Genomic DNA, 21,723 nt, shown 5'->3' on the forward strand with positions numbered 1-21,723 from the left:
TCACAACAGAAAATTGACAGAGAATCACAAGCATTGGAGGGAGTTGTGGGTGGCAAGGTACGAGGGATTGTAAGTAAGAGATTTTGGATTAAACACCTTCGACTTATTATTTTTTTAAAAAAATTTATTTTATTTTATTGATATGAAAAAGAAAATAAAAACTAGGAGAGGACTAGAGCTGTAAACGAACCGAAACGAACCGAGTATCTCATGTTTGAGCTCTGTTCGTTAAGCGATTCGAACTCCGTTCGTGTTCGTTCGTTAACTTTCGAACTCTAAACCTGTGTTCGTGTTTGGCTTGTAAAGTAAAGTTCGTGTTCGTGTTCGTGTTCGACTCATTTAACATAAACGAGCTGTTCGCGAACACGCTCGAAAAGTTCGAATCCAGATTATTTTAGGCCTTAAATATGCCACACAAATCATTAATCATCCTAAAAAATAATTAAAATACTAAATGACTAAATTCCATTATTCAATAACTTATAACTGCATAACCAACATTAACATAAAAACAACAAATAAAACAAAGTAATTTGTCCTTCAAATATAAAAATTCAGCCATAAGACAAGTACAAATTTTCAGCAGCGGCCAATGGGGAAGGAAAACAAAAGTAAGGTTGGAAAGGGAAGGGAAAAGTTTTAGAATTTCTTATGAGTAACCCTAAAATTTGTTAAATGATAATTATGTCCTTGTTCGCGAACGCTCGTTAAAATTCGCGAACATGTTCGTGTTCGCTCGATTATTAAACGAACAAAAAAATTCGTTCGTGTTCGTTCGTTTAAGGCTTTCGAACGAGCCTTTAACGAATACGAACGAGCCGAAACGAACCGAGCTAACGAACAGCTCGGTTCGTTTAACAGCTCTGGAGAGGACCAAACTTAACCTCCAATACACAAGCTTGTCATTTTACAATCACATTCTTCTTCGATCTCCTGAATCATCAAAATCTTCAGCAACATGCTAGCACGAGGCTAGGTAACCATCTAAACCGTAATTGTTGATAGCACAAACGTGGTCTTGAAATCATTAGCATACAAGTATGATCAGGGCACTATAACTTTTAAGCATTTTAACTTCTAATGCATTTTTAAGGGAATCTCGAATTATTCCCAAATAATTTAACTTTTCCCAAGGTAAGAAATAATTAATAGTGAGAGCGGACCGGTAGTCCTAAACATCAATTGAAGAAGCGCTAGCTGGAAGCAAGATGACAATAAGTCCAACCCTATGTTAAGAAATGCCTGTAAAGTTATACCAATAGGAGACTTCGTTGCCACAAATATTCTCGAAAAGTCTAGGGCAGCCAAACTTCAAAAAAGTTAACATAGACTTTGTAATATGATACCATTGAAGCCAAAAGAATTTAAGATTTGAATTCTGGACCTTAGAAAAAAAAAGAAAAGAAAAGAAAAGAAAAGAAGAAACAAGTTTCAAAAACCTATTAGTAAGCCGTGTATAGTTTAGGCGACGTAATTACTCATGTGCTTTTTTATATTGGCCACCGGGGACGTACAAGATAAGCCATACTCATTTCCGGATGTATCTTACACTCAAACAAGATTCTTGCATTATATATGCTACTATGCTTTGTGCATGTATAACACTATAATTGGTCAATCAATACCTGCTGCCAAACTTTTGATCTTTGAAATACCAGCCTATACGCCTTTATTGCGGGTTATAAATGATGATCGCTGTCTTGATTCATTGGAAGCAATTTCGCTAAAACATTGCGCTTACTGTTACTTGGATACAGGAAATGATGACTGGTAATTCGATCAGCAAAGTGCCTGTAGTGAGTAAGCAATACTGTTCAGGTTCTGAGATAGTTCTTTATGTACGAAGGAGGCCACATGTGGTGAATGGAGGCGGCTTTGTGGTCGTAGATGGTAATCAAAAGATTGTTTTCAGGGTTGATGGTTGTGGGATTCTTGGAAGGAAGGAGGAGCTGGTTGTAAGGGCTGGCGATGGTAGTGAATTGCTGCTCGTAAGGAGAAAGGTACTCATCTCTATCTCTTGCTTGAGCTTTACAGTTTATCTATCAAAAAGCTTTCGTGGTCATATAGAATTATACCAAGATGAATAGTTTCTGAACTCGAGGACCGTGGAGGATTGAAGCTTTAGCTTCATAACTCTGTGTGGTCACGTCCGACAATCAATCGTCCCAGGCGATTGTGGCTAAAACCACAAATGCTAAGTCCCTTTCCAAGTATTTTACTCTCACTTGCAATGTAGCGTAATTACTGATCTTTTTCCAGGGAGGAGTTATGGAAGCACTAAGCCTTTGCAGAAGATGGAGGGGATATGCACACGACTTGGAAGGATCTCAGAAGCCAATTTTCTGCTTGAGAGAACCCTCCAATTCATGTCTGTGGATGAAAAATCCCATAACAATATCCGTTACATCAAACGAGTATAGAGGTTTCAGGGATTTTGAGATCAGAGGTGACTTTACCAACAGGAATTGCAGCATAGTTGACTCCAGCGGCAGGATCGCAGCACAGGTTTTTCATACCGGCTACTTTATTTTTGAGATGAACCTGTTGTATATCATATCTGAATCTGATTCAACCTAAACGTTACAAATTATAGCGCTCTTTTTTTGGTTCTTGTGTATGAGCAGGTAGGAATGTGTAAGGAAGTGGAGGTAGTAATGGCAAGCAGGGAACTGTATAATGTGGTGGTGAAGCCTGGAATTGATCAGGCCTTTGTTTTCGGAGTCATTGCTATTCTGGACTACATATACGATGGCTCCACCAGATGCTGAAGCCCGAAGCAGATCAAACCAAGAAAAATATGTCTTGCTTCATTTGTCAATGTCATCAGACATGACAAAATTACATTTGCAGTTGCGAAGGAGTCCTACATATAATTGTTTGGTTCTTATTTTATTGCTAATTGGTGTTACTATATGTTAAATTTGAATTATTATTCATACAGAAAAACACGTTCTACTTTATCAGTTTTTTGTACTTGAATCTTCTTGCTACGCAACTGCCGGTTGGGCGATTAGATTGGCACTTCATACCTTTTACTTGGTTGCGAATATAACTTTTTTCACCTTCCAGATTCTCTTTCAATTCCCACCATACATTGCTCCTGAATCCAGAGATTATTATTAGCAAGAACCACCAAAAGTAAATCCTTTCTTCAGTCAAAGATTATGAACCAGAAAAAGCAAAAAGAATCCTCTGACCTTACGCCATTAAGCATTCATGCATGGAAGTATTATTCGGTTCGAACAAATTTTGACCAATACTATGAGTTTTTTTTTTTTCAATTAAATCCACGACAATGAACGGTGGCGTAACAATCATTTTCTCCTGTACCGTGCCTTGTACGTAAATTATAGTTCTATTTGTTGTTTGTTTTCCCCTTCCGAAAATTGGGTTTTCTTTCCTTTCAGTTAGTAAAAAAAATTGGAATCTTGGGGTAATGAATAATAATTAGCGAGTGCTCTCAGCTTTAGGAATTTTTTCTATTAGTGATATTCAAGCAAACCAGATAAAATACTTATAGAGGTTAAAGAAATTCACCCCTGGAATGGTCCAACAAGTGCGGCACAAAAAATGAAAAAAAAAGCACAACAATAATGGAATTGATATAAATTAGTATAAACAACCTCTCGCCCTTTGTTTTTGCCTATGTTTGCTTTCGTCGTGAGTAATTTTTGCTACCTTTATTGCTCTCTTCCCCTCTTGTCCTCCCTCTTCATCTCTCCAAATGTGGTTTGGTAATTTCTTATTTTTCCCCCCGTTTTTTTTGGTTTTTTGGTTTTCAGTGTTCTCAAATTGATGGTTGGTGACAAGATTAGGTATTATTGGAGGTGAAGAATTAAGAGATATAGGTTTTGGCATAGAAGAAGGTTGCAAATTGGGATGTTGTAAAAAATAATGACAATTTTGGAATGCATACATTGGTGCTCGATGGGAATTTGGCTTCGAGCAAAGTATCAATTAAATTCCCGAGTTGGGGGTTTGATGGGATCAGAAATTCAGGACTATAGGAATTCCTCGTGGTTGGGAATTTTGGATTGCCTGAATTAGTGGAATTGCATGGAATTTGAGGTAAAGCTGGTAGTTGATAGTGGCTAGGAAGTGAAGACTGGACATGGGAGATGGAAGTGAAGAAAGATAGAACATGATGCAAAAATCACGAAAGACCTTTCCAATTTGCATCCTAACTTCACTAGTGCATCGGCACATCTGTTGGCTTCGCGAAATACATGCCGGAGCTTAACTTGCCGGAGCTCTGGAATCCATGAGAATAGGATGTAAGGAGTGATTTGGATCCTCTGTCAAGCGCTAAACAACCAAATTTTACAAACTCATGTATTGAGTTTCCTCCCAACGAAAAGGAAAAAAAATTACTACTGAACTGAAAACAACTTAACATTATAGAATATTTGATAATTTGTCTGGCTCAGATTTCTTGCACACCAGAAGCAAATAATTTCTTGACATGCATGTTTCGCCTGCCGCACCAGCCATAGATGATAGACCATAACCCATAAGTCAAGCAAAATGATTGGTCTAGCCTGGTGTGAATTCCACAGATCCAACCTCAGGAAGTTCTAGATAGTTGCTAGTGGGAATTCCACAGAATTAAAGGTTCGTTACATCTAAAGACCAAGACCATGTCAACCTGTCGTTTGTTTTTTTTTTTTTTTTTGGTCTTTTGGACCTTGGATGTGAATGTGGAAAATTAGCGCCATGGAATTAAAATGGAAGACCCAATCAGCATGCTTTCTGCGGTGTGCACTTGTTCTCTGTCTCCTTCATGAGCCTATAAATATACACATTGGACATAATTAATCACACGAGCAACAAGAAGCATAAATTACAAGTAATACAGGCAGCATATCGATCACTTGACAGCAACTGACGATGGCATCAATGAGGGAGAGAACAATGGGATTAATCCTACTGGTGGTACTCGTGCTAGGAAATTGGCGTAGTAGTTGTGGCATAGGAGGCGCCAATGCTCAGTTGAGTCCCAGTGAATGCAACCAAGAAAGAAGGCTTATTGAAAATTCATGCAGGCCGGTTGCTTTTGGTGCACAGCCCTCGGCCGGTTGCTGTCAGCTGGTTAGGGCGGCTCACGTCGAATGCGTGTGTCCTTATGTGACTCCCAAATTGGCAGCCTTAGTTGGGGCACAACGTATGATCAAGCTGGTCCGAGGTTGTGGGAGGCCTGTCCCTCCAAACTTCAGATGTGGCAGTAAGCTCTCTCTCTCTCTCTCTCTCCATCCATATCATTCCTTACAAAGCTTAATTCTCTCTTCTTGTTGCCTTGTTGCTGCTACGTACTTGATTCTATGAACTTATATGATTCCTTCTCTATATACGCAGGTATCACCACTCCACCATGAAAATAAATGGCCAAATTGATCGCTTTATATTTACGTTAGAAGATGAATGAACGAATAATGAGGAGGGATATGATGCAGTATGCATGCACCTCCGTGCTTTCGGATTTGTTGTCCCGCAGTACGTGTAACAAATCCATGCATGTCCTAATAAAGAAGAGGGATGTTATAAATCTGTACTTCGTATAATTAGGTGTGAATTTATTATTATGGTGTAGTAGGGATTTAGCCTAATTACACAAAAATGTTGTCATCCAATACTAATAGTACGTAGGCCTTCAATATGTTTTTGCCTCGATATATTTGATTTTTCACGCTTATAATTTGTGTTCCTAATTTAGATCCTCCACAGTCTATATGACTAATTAATGCTGGTTCTGCTACATCATTGGTCGTTTCAACATGCACAAAATAAGAAAAGGTTAACACTTGATTGATAGGCTTCAATGGTCCAGAATGATGAATTAACACTGCTATATGAAGCTATGAATCGTTTCAACTAAATACTTAAAAAACTGGGAATGCATCCATTGTAGTAAAAACTAGAAGGATGCATACGAATTAATGGATCGGGTGATGATCATGGGCATCGGCTGTTGATAATTTCCTGGGTTGAAGCTTGATTGGGAGGCCCATTGCAGGGTAAGGCATGATCACTGGTCTAGTTCATTACCTCCCGGAAGCCCAAAAAGCTGAGTACAAGTAACCTTGAAAAGCAATTTTCTTCATTAAAGGAACCACGCATATGGAGTCTTTATCACTTAGCTCCTGCAGCGATTGCATCTTTAGTTAATGGAAACCAACAAATTAGAATGTAGAACTGCAAGAAAATAAGCCCCGAAGCCATAGCCAGGGGCAAGTTATATAGAGCTCAGGTTCAAATGCCAGCACCAATGCTTCCGATGTGATCTGACATTCTGATTATAACCCCATTTTCAGGGTTGAACGTACCAGTTAGATGGAGGCATCTGCCTGCCTCCAACGGTTTGAGAATTCTCTAATTTATTGACAGAGTTAATTGTCTTATTTGTATTCTAAAAGTAGCATCATTCATCCCTCGTAGAGAATTAGAAGTTATAAAATTGCCTTTCAACTGTAAATGTATACGAGTGCTCTGAGGTCTTGAATACTACTGGCCCGTACTCGTCTTCACGCTCCTGAACCCAATCATGGACCTTGTCTTTCTTTAGTGCTCTGAGATAGCCGACGGTCTCTCCGATGAGAGGGAAACCAAGTCTCCCTGGAGGGACCTTTTTTCTTGGAATTTGATAGAATGCATATCAAGTAGTGACCTCCAGAAACGGCTAGTATGGTTGCTAAAACGAGAACCATATACGAGAGTCTTGATCCAATGGGTTCTCTGGGGTTTTCCGGGATTTACATTTCCTTGAAGAATTGATCGGAAAGACGATGAAAAACATCAAAAGCCAACAATTTATCGTCTATAATGCATGCTAGAGGTGGTTACATCAAAGTTTTACTTTGAAATAAAAGTCAGTCATGGAGGAAGCGGCCGGGTTCACTAATGCCAAGATGACGAAAACAAATACTCCAGCCAGAACCAGAAGGTGTGACTGGTTAACAAGAAACCTGATATAATCCACCATATTTTCAGTTTGGTTCATTTTTACATACTCCCAAAGTTAAAATATTCCTCCAATAAGCCAAATATACAATCAAAACTTGATCATATTCAAATATCAAAACCTGGACCAAATCGGCACATAATTGAGTCGCAACTTGCGCGTGATAAAAGTGCAAACAAAAGGCACGAACCCAATCTCTTGCTGATATTCAGGAAGGGAAGAAAAAAAAAACTAGAGATAACTAAGAGACAATGCAAAAAATCAACATCCAATCAATCAAGGTTCAGTCTTGATGTTGTCACGAAATAACTAATAATTAGTCATTATATTTCCAACTGTTTGTAGGCGGCTGTGAGGAGAATGTACATTGCCCAAGCAAAGGGAGCATTTACACTAATAACAGTCCACAATCAGGGACATCGCCTAAACTATCACCTATTGGCCTGGTCAAGATTCACGAGTCACCATTACCAGGTCACACCTCATTCTGCTCATCCACTCATCGATTCATCATTCAGCGCTAAACTGGCTCTGAATGATAGAAAGAGCAAGTAGATGACCATGAGGCCCATTCCTAACAGTTTGGTCGGACGCATATTGTTCCATGGCAACACAGCTAGAGACCAAACAAGTCCTAAGACAACAAAACCCAATGTAAAATACAAGCTAGAATCCCTGGGAACAACGTATGATGAAGGTCTGTCGGACCAGGCTCCAAGGAGCAAAGAGATACCCAAGCCAGCAAGAGTATTGAACATAGGTCCTGCAAAACATCCTGACATGGCAATCTGCACCCCATCACCACCATTCATCGCCATCGCAACATTCGACATTAAATCACCCATCGAATTACCCCATGCCATTACGGTTAATGCAAGCAAAGACGGTTGGATTCCAAATATGACTCCGAAAGCTACTAGTAGGGCAACAAGCTCATTCGCAACAATGTAAAACCAGACGATGCTCATAAGAAAGCCTCCCAAAACCCATGGAAGGACAAACCTTTGAGGTGGATGATCTGCTTTGGTGTATACAAATGCAAGCACTCCAAGCGTACCACCAACTACAGCACCAGCGAGATACACAGTAGCTTTGGCAAGAAAACTGACATCATCTCGAGTATTCCAAAGGAAGGCCAAGAGCAGCGGTGCCAAAAAGGCACTGGCAACAGCATAACCCTTTGACCATCTCTCCTCATCAACTATGGGAATTGTTGACCGTCTTGGGATTGTCAAGGGTAATTCCAGCCACGAGCAAAGTTTAGAACAGGAGAAAGGTGATTGATCACTAACCGATTGATCACTAACCGTGTCCTCTTCATTCCAACCCCATAAGAATTTTGGACTACCTGTACCACTAACCTTTATTACTTCATTTGAATAAATGGCTACATTTGAAGCCCACATCCAATGGGGCAGCTTATCTTGAAGACTAGTCGATGCTTCAGCAGAATCTGACTGAAGGAGAGGAGTCTGTACGGACTCACTTTCTACAGCTTCATTAGCTAGCCTATTTCCGCTAACAGGTAACAATAATGAATCCGCTGAATTCGGCTTGCAGCTCCACGGATGCTTCTTAATTACCTCACTTGCAGCAACAAAAAGAGCATAAACAACATAGATTGAGACAAATCCAATTGCCCCTCCTACAGTGACATCACCAACGATCAGAATAACGAGTAAAGCACCAAGGGCAACAAGAAAGAAACACACGTCCCGTATAAAACATTTCTTATCAATCCTCACGTTTCGCTCTGAAACGCATAAGGAGACAGTTCCCGCAACAACACAGACCACAAAAACAGCCCCGCCAAGCACACTATTCAATCCCACCTCGCCAGAATCACGGCCTACAAAAGCAGCAATACTAGAAAATACATCAGGAGCCCCATTACCCAATGGAAGCAGAGTCACCCCTGCAACCGTGGGCGGCAACTTCAACAAGTTTGAGAGCTTTTCAAGACTACAACAGAAGTAATCTGCGGCAGTATTTCCCAATAAATAGAACAAAACTACCAACCAAATTCCCAAAATGACGGACCCCAAAGCGCTAAACTTCTGACAGACACAGTAAAAGAACAGGATATAATTGAAAAATCCCCCTGAATTGCATTGTGGGTTGGCTCTCAAGTATTCGCATTTGGTCCCGTAACCGGTGTGGTTATACAATCCTGAGCATATAAGAGAAGGACTCTTGTTTGTAGTAAGAACGCCGTTCTCAACACTATTCTCTTGAGTTTTCCGTCGGATGACCTCAATCCCACTAGCCTTATCTTCAAAATCCCGACTTTTGGAAATCCAAATATGGGAAAGTATGGGACTAGACTTATCAGAGAATGGACTTTGAAGAATTTCTCGATGATGGGCTAATAAGAAAAGCAAGACCAAGAAACTCATCACATTGAAACTTCCACGAAATTTTGTGGGTTTACAAAAACTAAAACACGTCAAAATGTTCATAGTCTTCAACTCTGATCCACCACCCAAAAAAAAAAAAAAAGATCACAAAAAGACAAAAGAAAAGGGTTAAAACTCAACAATTGAATATTTACAAGCATACAAGCCAAGCGTCGCTGTAATGCAATCAAACAGTATAGAAATCTACAACTCACAAATTGAGGGATTGAGCTGAACAATTCAACTGTACCCAAAAAAAAAAATACTATTAAATGAAGAGTTTGTACCTGGGAGAGGTGAAGGTGAAGAAGTGGAAGTATCTGGGTAGTTTTTTTTTTTTTTTTCCCTTTTTCTTGGATGAAATGGGAATGGAGATGAAGAAATTGAAGAGGGTTTTTCGCTACTATTAATTGTATATTGACTGAACGAATGCATGCGTGGATTGATCTGCATATGATTAGTAGAATATGGGAAAGAAGATGAGGGGCGAGTGGGGGCAGCGCGTAGAGACGCGGGAGACTCGGTGTTGGCGGTAGTGGCTGTCTGGCTGACGCGTCGGCAAAAGGACGGCAAATTTGGAGGGCACTGATCTTTGGTTGCTTTCTGGGGACCTCCCTGTCACTGGTCAGCCGTCACAACTAGAGATTGAGATGAGTTTTCAGTTCACACTTCACACTTCACACTTGACTTGGAGGAAGCTGCTGCCCAATCCTGGGCGAATATTGTCGATGAAATAATTGGACGCTGAGAGTGAAAGTGAACTACTTTTCTTTCGAATTTGTTTTGCTGTTTAGCGTATTTCTTACCCTTCTAATTTGCTTGACTTGCTAATCTACTGCCGCTCCATATTTGGTTAGACTTTCGTTTTTCTCATTTTGTTTTTTACCCTTCTGATTTGGTTGACTCATTAATCGACCCACTTTCAACATACCTACAGGCTACTACTTCAGGTGTGAGTGTGACGTGAAAAAATTGAGCGAGTAAAACTGTAAAGCTTTTCGACGGCAAAGAGGAATAGTCAAATCAAGGACACCGGAATTACTTGAGTAAAAATATATGATTTTCATGCATTTATGTTTTCCCATTTGTAAGATTAGGACGAATTATTATATGTATCGTGCACATCCTGACAATCTATTTTAACTGCCTTTTGCTTCTCTAACTTAAACATCTTTTTTTTTTTCTCCTAAATTCTTTCAACTAGGCAATTCTTTTAGCCGCCTTTTTGTCACATCTTAATCGCTAAGATATGCTATCAATTCGTAATCGTGAAGATATGTCTTCTCTTTTTGTTTTTCTAAGGTCCACAAACTTGGCATAATTCAATTCGTAATCGCAAAGATATGCCTTCTTTTTTTCATTTTCCCCCCTAAACTCCCAAACTAGCCATGCCTCGAATTCTTAATAGCCAATATATGCTATCAATAATTCCAAGTAACCCAAACAAAATTTTATTAATTTGAAATAGATTAAGGTTGTATTTGGATTGCATTTTCCGTCATTTTTCATGAAAAAATTACTGTAGTGATTTGATATATGTGAGGGAAAAAGGTGATAGGAAAATGTGATCACGAAAACGACAATATTTTCCGACGAAAACAAGCAATCCAAGCATGGCCTAAGAATCCGGGCATGATTATCTATGCTCCACATTTACCTTTGGTAGTTTGGTTAAATCCACAACAGTCAATTCAATGTGTACAAAAATGTGATTGAATTTTTACTCTCAACATTTTCATCTGAACAAAAATCATTTGCTCCTTTTGCACCGTACTCGCTGAATTTTTCGTTGTTATTTTAGATGGATTACAAATACAATCTCCCAACTAATTCAAGGTACGTAGAAGGATTTCAAATTCTTTGTTAAATCACTTAATCTAAAGGCAACATAAATTTGTTCTTGGGTAGGCCATATCTTTAAGCCTTTTAACTATCCAAAAAAATATTAAATTTAGATGAAAAGAAAAAAAAAGCACTGTAACATAAAAAGAAAACTAGTGATTTATAATTTGTTTGGATAGAGTATTATTTGGAATATTATTTGGAATAATTACTGTAGCATTTTTTATGATGTGATGTATGTGAGATAAAAGGATAATTAGGAATATAAAAAGGTGAGTTGAAAAATGTGTTTATGATGCAAGCAAAATATTATTTGACATATTTGTGCTATCCAAACACTCCTAATTAAATGTGAAATACTCAAACAAGAACTCCTCGAGAATCTAACAACAGCCAAAAGTTTGTCTTCATAAGTACTATACGGTTTTAGAGAGCAGGGCAAAGGAGTACCATTCATGGGAGCGCAATAAGCATAATATCCTACATCTTTACTCTAATTGTGTGAAGGAAATATTCGTTGCCACCTTTTCTCGCACACCAAAGCTTTTAGTTGTGGTTTAAAAGTAAGATGACTTATTCATAATAAGTACTTGTTCATAATTATTTACATTCAAAAATTATTCCTCAAAGTTCAAGTAGAAGAACTTAATTTTTTTTAAAAAAAAATAACGTTCAAATAGAAGAAAATGACTTCTTCAAAGTTGTTCTTTTCGACTGACTTTTAACTTCAACTTTATTATTTAAAAAAAAAACTAAATTTTAAGTTCCTAAATGACATGTGACATGGTGTTAAATACAAAAGAATAAAGGAGAAACAGACGTTTGGCAAGTAAGTTTTTTTGGTATTTATCTAAAACTTTACTGTAACTTATTGTAGAATTTTTTTTAAAAAATTTTGAAGTATGAGAATTTTTTTTAAAAAATTTTGAAGTATGTAAATTTTTTAATATTTTGAAGTGTATAGTTTAAAAAATTTAAAATTTTTTTGAAATTATTGTAACTAAAATTTTTAAAAAATTATAACAGATAAACTTAATAATAAAAAACTTAAGTGCCAAACAGGGTTGGAAGGTGAGGCGGGTATATTCAAGATCAAATTGAGCGAGGACGGAGATCATTCGTGCCGCAAAAGGAAAAGGAAAAGGAAGCGGGCTTGGGCATTTGCTTCTTTATTATTTATTTTTACTTTTTTGGAGAGCAATAGCATAATACTAGTTGGGTTGTGGGATCAACCACGTGGTAAAACACATTTGTCCTACATTACTCGGACAAAGGGCACGTCTTTTGTTCGAAGTTCGAAGATATTTATGAAAGGGACAAAAAGACAAACTGGCAATAATAATAATAAATGTCTTAAACCGACGAGAATTGTGGTACCATTTCCGCTTATGCGTTAAGGAAACTAGCTAAGGGTGCTAATTACACAGATCGGGATAGCCCTACTAACTAATGGGTTCCAAACTAAAAGTCAAATCGTCAATTTTTTTTTTTTTTTTGTCAAAACAAATCGTCAAGTCACGAGTACTAATAAATTCATCACGGCTTTATTGGTTTTTGTTGGTTTTCGTTTTCCAAATAGAGGATCTGTCCAAACTTTCTGTGCACATAAAAAGCTCTAAGCTCATAATCAGTTCAAATTTTTACTTTTTTTTGTGAATATATTTTTTAGGGAAAATCGTCCAAAACGTCCCTCACATTTTGTAAAATGACTTTTTTTGTCCCTCACTTTTAAAAGTGTAATTTTATGTCCCTTACATATTCATATCGGTCAAATTTAGTCCCTAACTAGGTTTCCGATCATTTTTTGGCCGGAAGCTATCACGTGCAAGGCACGTGATCATTTTTTAAGGATAAATTTGTCAAATTATAGTTTACATAATCTAATTTATAGTCCTCCATATTTTATAAAACAAATTTTTTCGTCCCTCACATTTTATAAAATAATTTTTTCATCCCTTACATTTCACAAAATGAATTTCTCCATCTTTCACATTTCAAAAAATGAATATTTCCATCCCTCACTAATTATGTCTGTGAGGGAAACCCTAAAAAAAAAAATGTGTGTGAATACATTTTGTTTAAACACATGTATATGTCTATTTGATTTTGCTTAATAATACGAATAGCATAAATATATGTATGTGTCTATTTGATTTCACTTAACAATATGAATACCATATATTATACGTAATCATTTGATTTCATCTGGTATTGGCTAGTAAAAAATCTTGCGTTCATTATCAAATTGGCCAATAAAGCTATTTTCGGTCAAAATACAATAAGAATATGCAAATTAAGGTTTTATTCGTAAATATTAGTCATAATCATACAAAAAGAAAAGATTGCCCACAAGTTGGGCTCAATTACATACATGTATTTATGCTATTATTATTAAACAAAATCAAATAGATATATACATGTGTTTAAAAAAAATGTATTCACACACATAATTAGTGAGAAATGAAAATTTTATTTTTTGAAATGTGAGGGATGGAGAAATTCATTTTGTGAAATGTGAGGGATGAAAAAAATCATTCTATAAAATGTGATGGACGAAAAAATTTATTTTATAAAATGTGAAGGACTATAGATTATATTATGTAAAATATAATTTGGCAAATTTACCCTTCAAAAATGATCACGTGCCTTGCACATGATGGATTCCGGCCAAAAAATGATCGGAAACCTAGTTAGGGACTAAATTTGATCGATATGAATATGTAAGGGACATAAAATTACACTTTTAAAAGTGAGGGATGAAAAAAGTCATTTTACAAAATGTGAGGGACATTTTGGACAATTTTCCCTATTTTTTAACTATCTTTTTATTTTACATATATCAAATTATTACTATACCTTTTTTTTTTTACAAAAATTTCAACAAAATATTACAATGTTGGAGCAAGGGCTCCTATTTTTACACCGATACATTTAGCACTCAGGGGTAAAGTAATTCCACTCCATGTCACAAAAGTTTAAAAGAACAATTTTGTTCAAACTATAGCATAAGCTATCAATATCCTCGCTCAACTCGTAAAAAGGCACATTCGAAATCATGAGGTCATTTTTTGTATGTCCTGGCTTTTCCAGCTCCTAATTGGTCTAGCAGCTTTCTGTCTTCAATTCGTATCTTGATGTCGCTCCATCCCTTCTTTGCTGCTTTGATCATACAGAGCCTCACTGCCTCTGCAGTGTCCTGAGCTTTGTTTCCTGCTTGCCTTTCCTTTAGCGACCAAGCTGCAACTCCCTGGTTTGCGCCATTCACAGCTGTGATGCCTATACCAAAGGTTTTGTTTCCTTTCTGGTGTTGGGTCGCCAGCTTGTGTACAAGCCAAAGGAAATTTTGTTATTTACTAGTACTTAAAGTCGATTAAATAAAGGATATTTCGTTATCAGATAGGTTGAAAAAAAAAAATAGACAAAACTGAACGCCTAAAAGTAGGGCAATAATTTTGCTTGAGTAGATGTTTTGATGGTTGAGACTTGAAAAGGAGATGGACCACCATAAAAAAAAAAATGCGTTAATTTACTCGTAGAGAGTTATTTTGTGCATTAATAATTCCGTTATACCTACCAATACAACAATTTCATAGATTCTCAAAAAGCGTTCAACAGTATGTCACGATAAAAAAGTTCATAAGCCTGAAAGAAAAAAATGGGACATCAAAAATAATTCCTCATATAACAAATTTATTTTCGTGGTGATTATTTGATAAAACCTTTCTAAGCTACAATAAAATGTCAGCAAGACCACAAGCTCCCAAAAAATTCCCTCTCAGTCCGCCCCCACAATAATGGAATCGACGTGGAATGGGCCGTACGATTTGGGCCCTCAAATTAAATGCACGAATGAGATGGTTATTGATTAATAATACGACGGAGAAAGGTCTGCATTAGAGATGGCAACGGGACCCCTCCCCCGTCCCCGCCCCGTTGCCTATTAGTTCCCCCGTCTCCCGTCTCGTCCCCCGCCTCCCGCTCCCCCCGCCCCACCTCGCTTCTTCCGCGGAGTTAATAAAATTTTATTATAATTAAATTTTAATAAATAATCAAGTACTAAAATATCAACACATCATCAAATTATTATTCATTGTAATTTTACAATTGAAACTCATAAAAACAATCAAACAGAAGTTATTTGAATACAATCCAATATGATGAAATAAATATAACTAAAATAGTCAAGTTTTCACTTTTAGTACAAATGCAATCACTAATTCATTATTGTGTTTGTACTTTTTTTTTGAGAAAAAAGTGTTATTCTATTAAGTGTAATTAGAAATTTAGTATAAATGTATTAGTAAATTTAGTATAACTAATTAATAAATTTTATTAGTAGACATGTATAATTATTCATATAATTGATAATATCAATTATATTACATAAACTACTATACATTATATAATACATCTAACTAATAATATCATTATCATAAGTTTATAACTAATTAACTTACATATTATATATAATTATATTTTTTTTTTGCGGGTGGCGGGGCCGGGGGATGGGGCGGGGGTATACTCCCCCGTCCCCCGCCCCGTTTCTAAGCCCCGCCCAACCCCCGCCCCAAGAGCCCCCCGCGGGCACCCGCCCCCGTTGCCATCCTTAGTCTGCATGTCTCATTAGAGAACCTACGATCTATAGTTGAAAAGTTACTGTACTGCTCTACTCGTCTACTGTCTATGGTCCTTCCATTTACAGGTTCTACTGTTAAAGGAAAAAAAAATGTGTGCCTTTTATGAAGTGCAATTAAATAGTAATCCTTAAGTTAAGTAGCTAAGATAAGCCACCAATATTTAAATTTGCTGCTTAAATACTAAACGTTTGTTTAATGAAGGGCTGAAAGAAGAATCAAATTACTTGAATTAAGGGCTTGTTTTTAAAACGATTCTAATTTTATAAAAAGCTGATTTTTTAAAAACTGATTCTTGAAAATTGGGTTTTTCAAAATAACTCATGTGTTCTCATTTATTGTTAAAAAACTATTTTAATAAATGCATATGCGTTCTCAAAAAAAAAGTTAAAAAGATAATTTTGACAAAAAAATGATCAGGATATACTTATACGCTACATAAATGAATTTTTGTGCTAATTAAATAATTTTTTATGGAATTAATTATTTTTCTTGTAAATATTAAATGTTGGATGAGAAAAAAGAGGCACAAATGAATCTAGAATTGGGATCAGAATAGGATAAAAATAGGGTGACCATAAATTTTTTTCCTAATCTTTAGGTAGTTTAGTAATTATGTTGAAATTTAAAGGGCATTTTTGTTTGCATGAAAGAGGAAGTAAGGAAAAAAAAAAATCTAAAATCAGGTTTTCAAAAGTACCGAAAAGTACCTCAAGACCTACTTCTAATTTTAAGTAAACTTTTGGCCTCCAATCTATCAAAAAAAACAAATTATTAGTCCTTCTGTCAAGTTCAGTAGTTATGAGTGACGGAAACCATTATTACGTGTGACGCATGAAAAAATATGAAGGGCATTGTAGTCCACCCAGAAAGCTGGAAACCAACACGTCGCTTTGCAAATGAGTCAGATTCATGAATATTATCTCCTCTGCCAATATTGTTAATCAGCAGGAACAGATGAGAAATTGAGTCAAATGAAAGCTGCTTCAATCTCTCAAACCCATTTAAGTTGGCTTTTGCCGAAATAGCAAGTTGTGAGGGTTCAGGAAGCTTTAAGGATTTCAAGATGTTAAAGATTGATGGATGATGACTCCATGAAAGGAGAATCAATACACCAAATTGATACACAAAGCAATCATGAGTACCAGCAGCAATGAAATAGACTTCAATTTTATGAAGAACCAAGGTCTTGCTTTCATCATATCATTGTCAGTTCCATTAGACATACGACAATTTTTAGGTGAAAAACCAGATCAAGGTTTTTGGTTCCTCTTTTTCTTCAGTAATCCCCTTGAATGATTTCTCAGTAATGGATTCACTGATGAGAGGATTATTTTTAGGGGATTATTGAAGACAAATTCCTCTTTTTCCCTAAAAATATAGTGAAGATGAGAAACCAAAAAAAATGAAGATATTTGAATTAGGGAGAAAATGGGGGGAGAGATGTTAGTACTAAATCGTATCAGTAACAATTATAGATCTAAAGTAACAATTAGTTGCAGATCTAAAACTACCTCATGTTTCCATGCGTGGATGATGTCTAAGAAACATAGGTTTAAAATTTTCCAAAAAAATAAAAAGGAAATAAAGACAATCAATTGGTAATTAAGGAAGCATTGTGCTGGAACGAGGCTAGAGGTAGATCTCCGGTGGCAGCGGCAAGAACACATGATGACAACAACAAAGATCTACTGAGTGGGTAAGTAACTTGATTGGAATCGACCGCTTATCTAGGCAATCTCTGTGGAAGACATGAGTGGACCTGGAAAGATACCTCACCTTGAGCTTCAAAGCTATGTGGTCTAGGCAAATGGTGCACATCTTCTGTGGAAGAATATCATCTTCTTAGTTTGACGATGATGGTGATGATTCTGCTTCTTTTTCTTGTTCTTCTTGTTGAAATTATTGGCAGAATCTCGTGGACAGACAAGAATGCCCCTGTTAATTCCTCGTGCATCGCATGTGATGTTGCTTTCTGTCATTCTCAACTGCTAGAATTGACACAAGGACCAATATTTTGCACTTTTGATAGATCGGGGACCAAAAGTTTACTTCTAATTGTTGGAGAGCTAAGAGTTCACCCGGATAAAAGTTTAAGGACCATTGGAAAATTTTCCCATGTATATGCTCATCAAAGTTTAAGTTCAACTTGAGTTTGACTCACTTAACATAACTCTCCCTCAACATAACTCTAAAAGGAAAACTTTCAAGTTGTTCAGTCTGATAACTTAAACATTCTAAGATTAAACAATTTCAAACTTGATAATATAAAACAAACAAACTTGAGTATTAAGATATTCAGATTGATTAGACTTATTTACACCCTTAATTATTGCTTGTAATAGTTGTGGCAAGTTGAAGGTGGTAAATTGGCAATTATTATTTTTTGTTCTCATGAGAATTTGAGTATCAATTTTCACTCTTGAGGTGAGTGGCTTGTAAGATTAAGATAAGCATACGTGCGAAAGCAATTGTAAGAGTCTCACACTGTATGACTAGGGAGAACCGGATTCACATATCTTTATATTTAATTGACGCCATCTTTGTGCATAAAACTTTTTTATATCATCTAATTGAAAGGCATATGAATTTGGAATGTAGGGGTGTCAATATCATTCCCCAACATTATACATATTATTGAATGTAAGGATACCAAATCATCTCTCGCGTTACTCCCATATCCCACAGCAAGTGCTACTGCAATAATGCTGATGCATGTAATTAGAAAAATCAAGAGATGTCCAGTCCTTGTAAAGCTTTGATATTATTGGCCAGTACTGGTAGGCATGAATCACGAAATATCGGGTTAGGTAAACTCCTTCGAAACAATACGATCAACCAAAGTAATGCGATCAAACTAAGTAAGAATACCTAATTATTTATTTTTGTCAAAGGTCAACTTCTATATATATTTAGCTATAGACATTTTCAAATAGAAAATTTTATAACTGTGTCCGACATATATATATAACCAACAAACTTTAGTTTTAGGAAATTTTTAAATTGCAAGATAAATGAAACAAAATCAATATCTAGTGACATATGTATAAACTATATATGACTGAAGAAAACTTCTAAATTTGCAAGACTTGAACTTACAACTTTTTTTTTTACTTTTTCTGTTCTTTCCTCAAAATCACCTTGTTATGTATTACTTGCCCTATGTCAAGGACAACGAATCCCAGGGATTGCTAATTTGCACATGGCTCAACCTTTTCTAACTAAAACATGATGGACTTGCTGTTGCATTTCGTCAAAAAAAAAAAAAAAAAATTTATGGACTTGCTATTGCAGCTTGCATAAATGTGACCGTCACAATGTATGGTACAGGTTCATTGTTCGATGGCGTTCAAATTATTTTTTTTGGGGGGGGTGGGGGGGAATGGTCAAAGTTTTATTACTTTGGCTGGTTGAAGGCAGGGGACAATCTTTTATTTGGAGATTTTCTATGGATTTTCAAATTGATCTAGCGTACCACAGCTAATTGGTTCGAACATCAGGAATCAAGGTGGATTCCTGGAATCGTAGCTTTGCAATAGCCAAGTGGCCTCAATTGCAAGAAGTTGCCGTCAAACCTTTAGAACACAAAAAATGAAAAACAAAGGGAAGTTGCTGTCGAATATCTAGATACTACTATCTTGGGACAAGAAACTCAATTTTCCATGTGCATAAAATAAATTTCATCTTGTATCTTTTCCTTTCTTTGGATTGTTAGAAGTTTTTAAAGAAGGGTGGAAATAGATTATGATATGTGGTCAGGACAAGTTGCAGGTCTCAACAGTGCTTCTTGTGATTCTTATATATTGCCTAATGATAAAGGTTTCTAGGTGTTCAAGCCTTACCATCTGAGTTGGCGCAAGTACGTACTGAGCCTTTAATTCATCCAAGAATGGTCACTAACATGAGATAAGCAAAAACAACCATCCCAGCTTGATATGAGACATCTTCTAGTATTATTCACTGGATTCAATTCATGCAGGGTGTGCCTAAGGATAAGATCTTCAACATCACTGGTATGAAATGACAGTATACTAAATGCCTCTCCACCTCCAAGCTAAGTTGGTTGTTAGATGCTTAAAAACTTTGTCAGGAAAGAACCCCAAAAGTCAAATTTGTCAGGGCTCATCCTGTCATTTCTCAAGCTCAAAGGAAAGGGGGAACCTCTTAACTGGTTAACTCTCTACCATCAAAACAGAACCAAAATACCAGATGGACAGAGAAAGCACACAACTGTTTTTTTCTTCACATTTGAATTCTTAAATCATGTCTTTTTCACATTTTCCTATCATACAACTTTTTTTTTTTTTTTCCACAGCTCTGCAGGACTTGTATGTTAAAAATTTGGATAAAGCAAAACATATATTTTGACCTTTGATTACTTTTAGATTTAGCATCAAAAGAAGTATGAGAAGAAAAACCTTCAATGCCAAGAAGCAGATTGCTTTTTAATATGTAAAATCAGCGACTAAGTGCTATGACCTTTCTTATGCTGGAATATTGACATACGTATAACGGATGCAGTGATGCACACTGTTAAGGGATCAAGAAACAAACTAGGAGTGCTACTATCTTGCTGTAAAGCTAAATATCTGATCTTATGCTCCACAGAAGCTTGTATGGTTAACCAAAAAGATCATCTATTACCAGCGTCAAAAATCCGCTTGAATTGGAAGTTTGCATATTTCCATCATGAAGGAAGAGAAGAGAAACAGCTCGCTGAACGAACAAGTGATGATTGATTGACTTCCCGAACGGGGCAGCTTGAAGAGGATCTCAAACTTCTGGGAGCATCCAAACTTTTCCTTAGAAGCTTTCCCATGGCGAACATGGGATGCTCAGAACTCGAAGGAGGACTGGTAGACTGGAAGTTTCTGCAGAAGCTGATGTGCCTATTCAAAGCTTCTTCGGTACTGATCAGTCTTTCTGATTTCAAGACTTCAACTTTCACTGCTTCAATGCAAAGACCACAAAGCCACATTCCACAATACCTTTGGCGGATTCGAGATATGTAGGCTACAGTACACTCCTCTGTGAATCCACAGGACTCACAGTTGATGAACTCAACCTCTTCTTCAGCACTCGAAGATATTTCCATTAATCTGAATCTCCCAAGAGACAAGAAAACACGCGTACCCTTTTAACTCTCAGAAGGCCCTGAAGTCAATGAAACGTGAAACAATCCTTGGACGTGCTGCTACTTATAAGATTGGAACTTTCCAGTGGCTTTTATGTTACTTGGGACCAAATGATTTAGCCACAGGTTTGAGTATACATTGTGCAGGTAATTGTCTGCCTTACCGCGTATGAATACGTACACACTCGAACCGTGAGGTAAAGATTAAAAAAAGAAATGCAAACGTGATGGTTTTATCATTTATATGGCTAATGAAACTCGACAAGGCAACACGTTATCATCACTCATCAGCAATCATGTCATGTCATGTGTTAACATGACATTTTGTTTTCATTCTTGGTTGTCCATTGCCCACGCTTTTATCCAAGTCAATCTCCAGTTGTACATCATTAAATTTTTCTGCTTCCCCTCTGTTACGTTTTCACCGTACCAAATCATATAGTTTAATAAACTAATGGTACATTTATGGAAAGTGCTAGGACTTCATATCTTCTTTTGGGATTAATTCCACTTTGTCCCCCCAAACTTTGAACGATTACTCACTTCAGTCCCTCAACTTTAAAATGGGACACTTAAGTCCCTAAACTTATAAATACCTTCCACTTAAGTTCCTGAACCTATAAAATGTGACACTTAAATCCCTAAACCCTTATAAAATAAGACACTTTGACCACCAACGGCATTCATGATTTGTTAACAATTTTTCTTAAGTGTTAACAAATCATGAATGCCGTTGGTGGTCAAAGTATCTTATTTTATAAG

At 36.6% G+C, this 21,723-nt stretch overlaps 3 protein-coding genes and 1 long non-coding RNA gene across 4 annotated transcripts; 2 read left to right on the forward strand and 2 right to left on the reverse strand.

The window, feature by feature from the left end:
• Window positions 1–1,614: 1,614 nt before the first annotated feature.
• LOC140008452 (protein LURP-one-related 6-like) lies at window positions 1,615–2,963 on the forward strand. The gene is made up of 3 exons (XM_072052852.1): window positions 1,615–2,000; window positions 2,260–2,505; window positions 2,625–2,963. The coding sequence occupies exons 1-3, from the start codon at window positions 1,761–1,763 to the stop codon at window positions 2,766–2,768; spliced, it is 630 nt and encodes a 209-aa protein (XP_071908953.1). The 5' UTR covers window positions 1,615–1,760; the 3' UTR covers window positions 2,769–2,963.
• Window positions 2,964–3,553: 590 nt separating this feature from the next.
• On the forward strand, window positions 3,554–5,692 carry LOC140008453 (uncharacterized). The gene is made up of 2 exons (XR_011815831.1): window positions 3,554–5,221; window positions 5,353–5,692. It is a non-coding gene; the product is annotated as an uncharacterized lncRNA (long non-coding RNA).
• A 1,558-nt stretch (window positions 5,693–7,250) lies between these two features.
• LOC140008454 (cation/calcium exchanger 4-like) lies at window positions 7,251–10,053 on the reverse strand. Its single transcript, XM_072052853.1, has 2 exons — window positions 9,639–10,053; window positions 7,251–9,425 (listed from the first exon to the last, which is right to left on the reverse strand). The coding sequence occupies exons 1-2, from the start codon at window positions 9,802–9,804 to the stop codon at window positions 7,447–7,449; spliced, it is 2,145 nt and encodes a 714-aa protein (XP_071908954.1). The 5' UTR covers window positions 9,805–10,053; the 3' UTR covers window positions 7,251–7,446.
• Window positions 10,054–20,514: 10,461 nt separating this feature from the next.
• On the reverse strand, window positions 20,515–20,922 carry LOC140008618 (uncharacterized). The gene has a single exon (XM_072053445.1). The coding sequence runs from the start codon at window positions 20,920–20,922 to the stop codon at window positions 20,515–20,517; it is 408 nt and encodes a 135-aa protein (XP_071909546.1).
• Between the last annotated feature and the right edge of the window lie 801 nt (window positions 20,923–21,723).

This window comes from Coffea arabica, chromosome 6c (assembly GCF_036785885.1).
Source record: "Coffea arabica cultivar ET-39 chromosome 6c, Coffea Arabica ET-39 HiFi, whole genome shotgun sequence".
Classification (NCBI taxonomy): Eukaryota; Viridiplantae; Streptophyta; class Magnoliopsida; order Gentianales; family Rubiaceae; genus Coffea; species Coffea arabica.

Excerpts from the sequence above, each read along its gene's own strand:
- LOC140008452 (XM_072052852.1), top strand. The coding sequence starts at position 1,761 with ATGATGACTGGTAATTCGATCAGCAAAGTGCCTGTAGTGAGTAAGCAA. Across the intron at positions 2,001-2,259 it reads TGCTGCTCGTAAGGAGAAAG|GGAGGAGTTATGGAAGCACT; the intron begins GTACTCATCTCT and ends ATCTTTTTCCAG. Across the intron at positions 2,506-2,624 it reads GCGGCAGGATCGCAGCACAG|GTAGGAATGTGTAAGGAAGT; the intron begins GTTTTTCATACC and ends GTGTATGAGCAG.
- LOC140008454 (XM_072052853.1), bottom strand. The coding sequence starts at position 9,804 with ATGCAGATCAATCCACGCATGCATTCGTTCAGTCAATATACAATTAAT. Across the intron at positions 9,426-9,638 it reads TTCACCTTCACCTCTCCCAG|AGTTGAAGACTATGAACATT; the intron begins GTACAAACTCTT and ends GTGGTGGATCAG.
- LOC140008618 (XM_072053445.1), bottom strand. The coding sequence starts at position 20,922 with ATGGAAATATCTTCGAGTGCTGAAGAAGAGGTTGAGTTCATCAACTGT.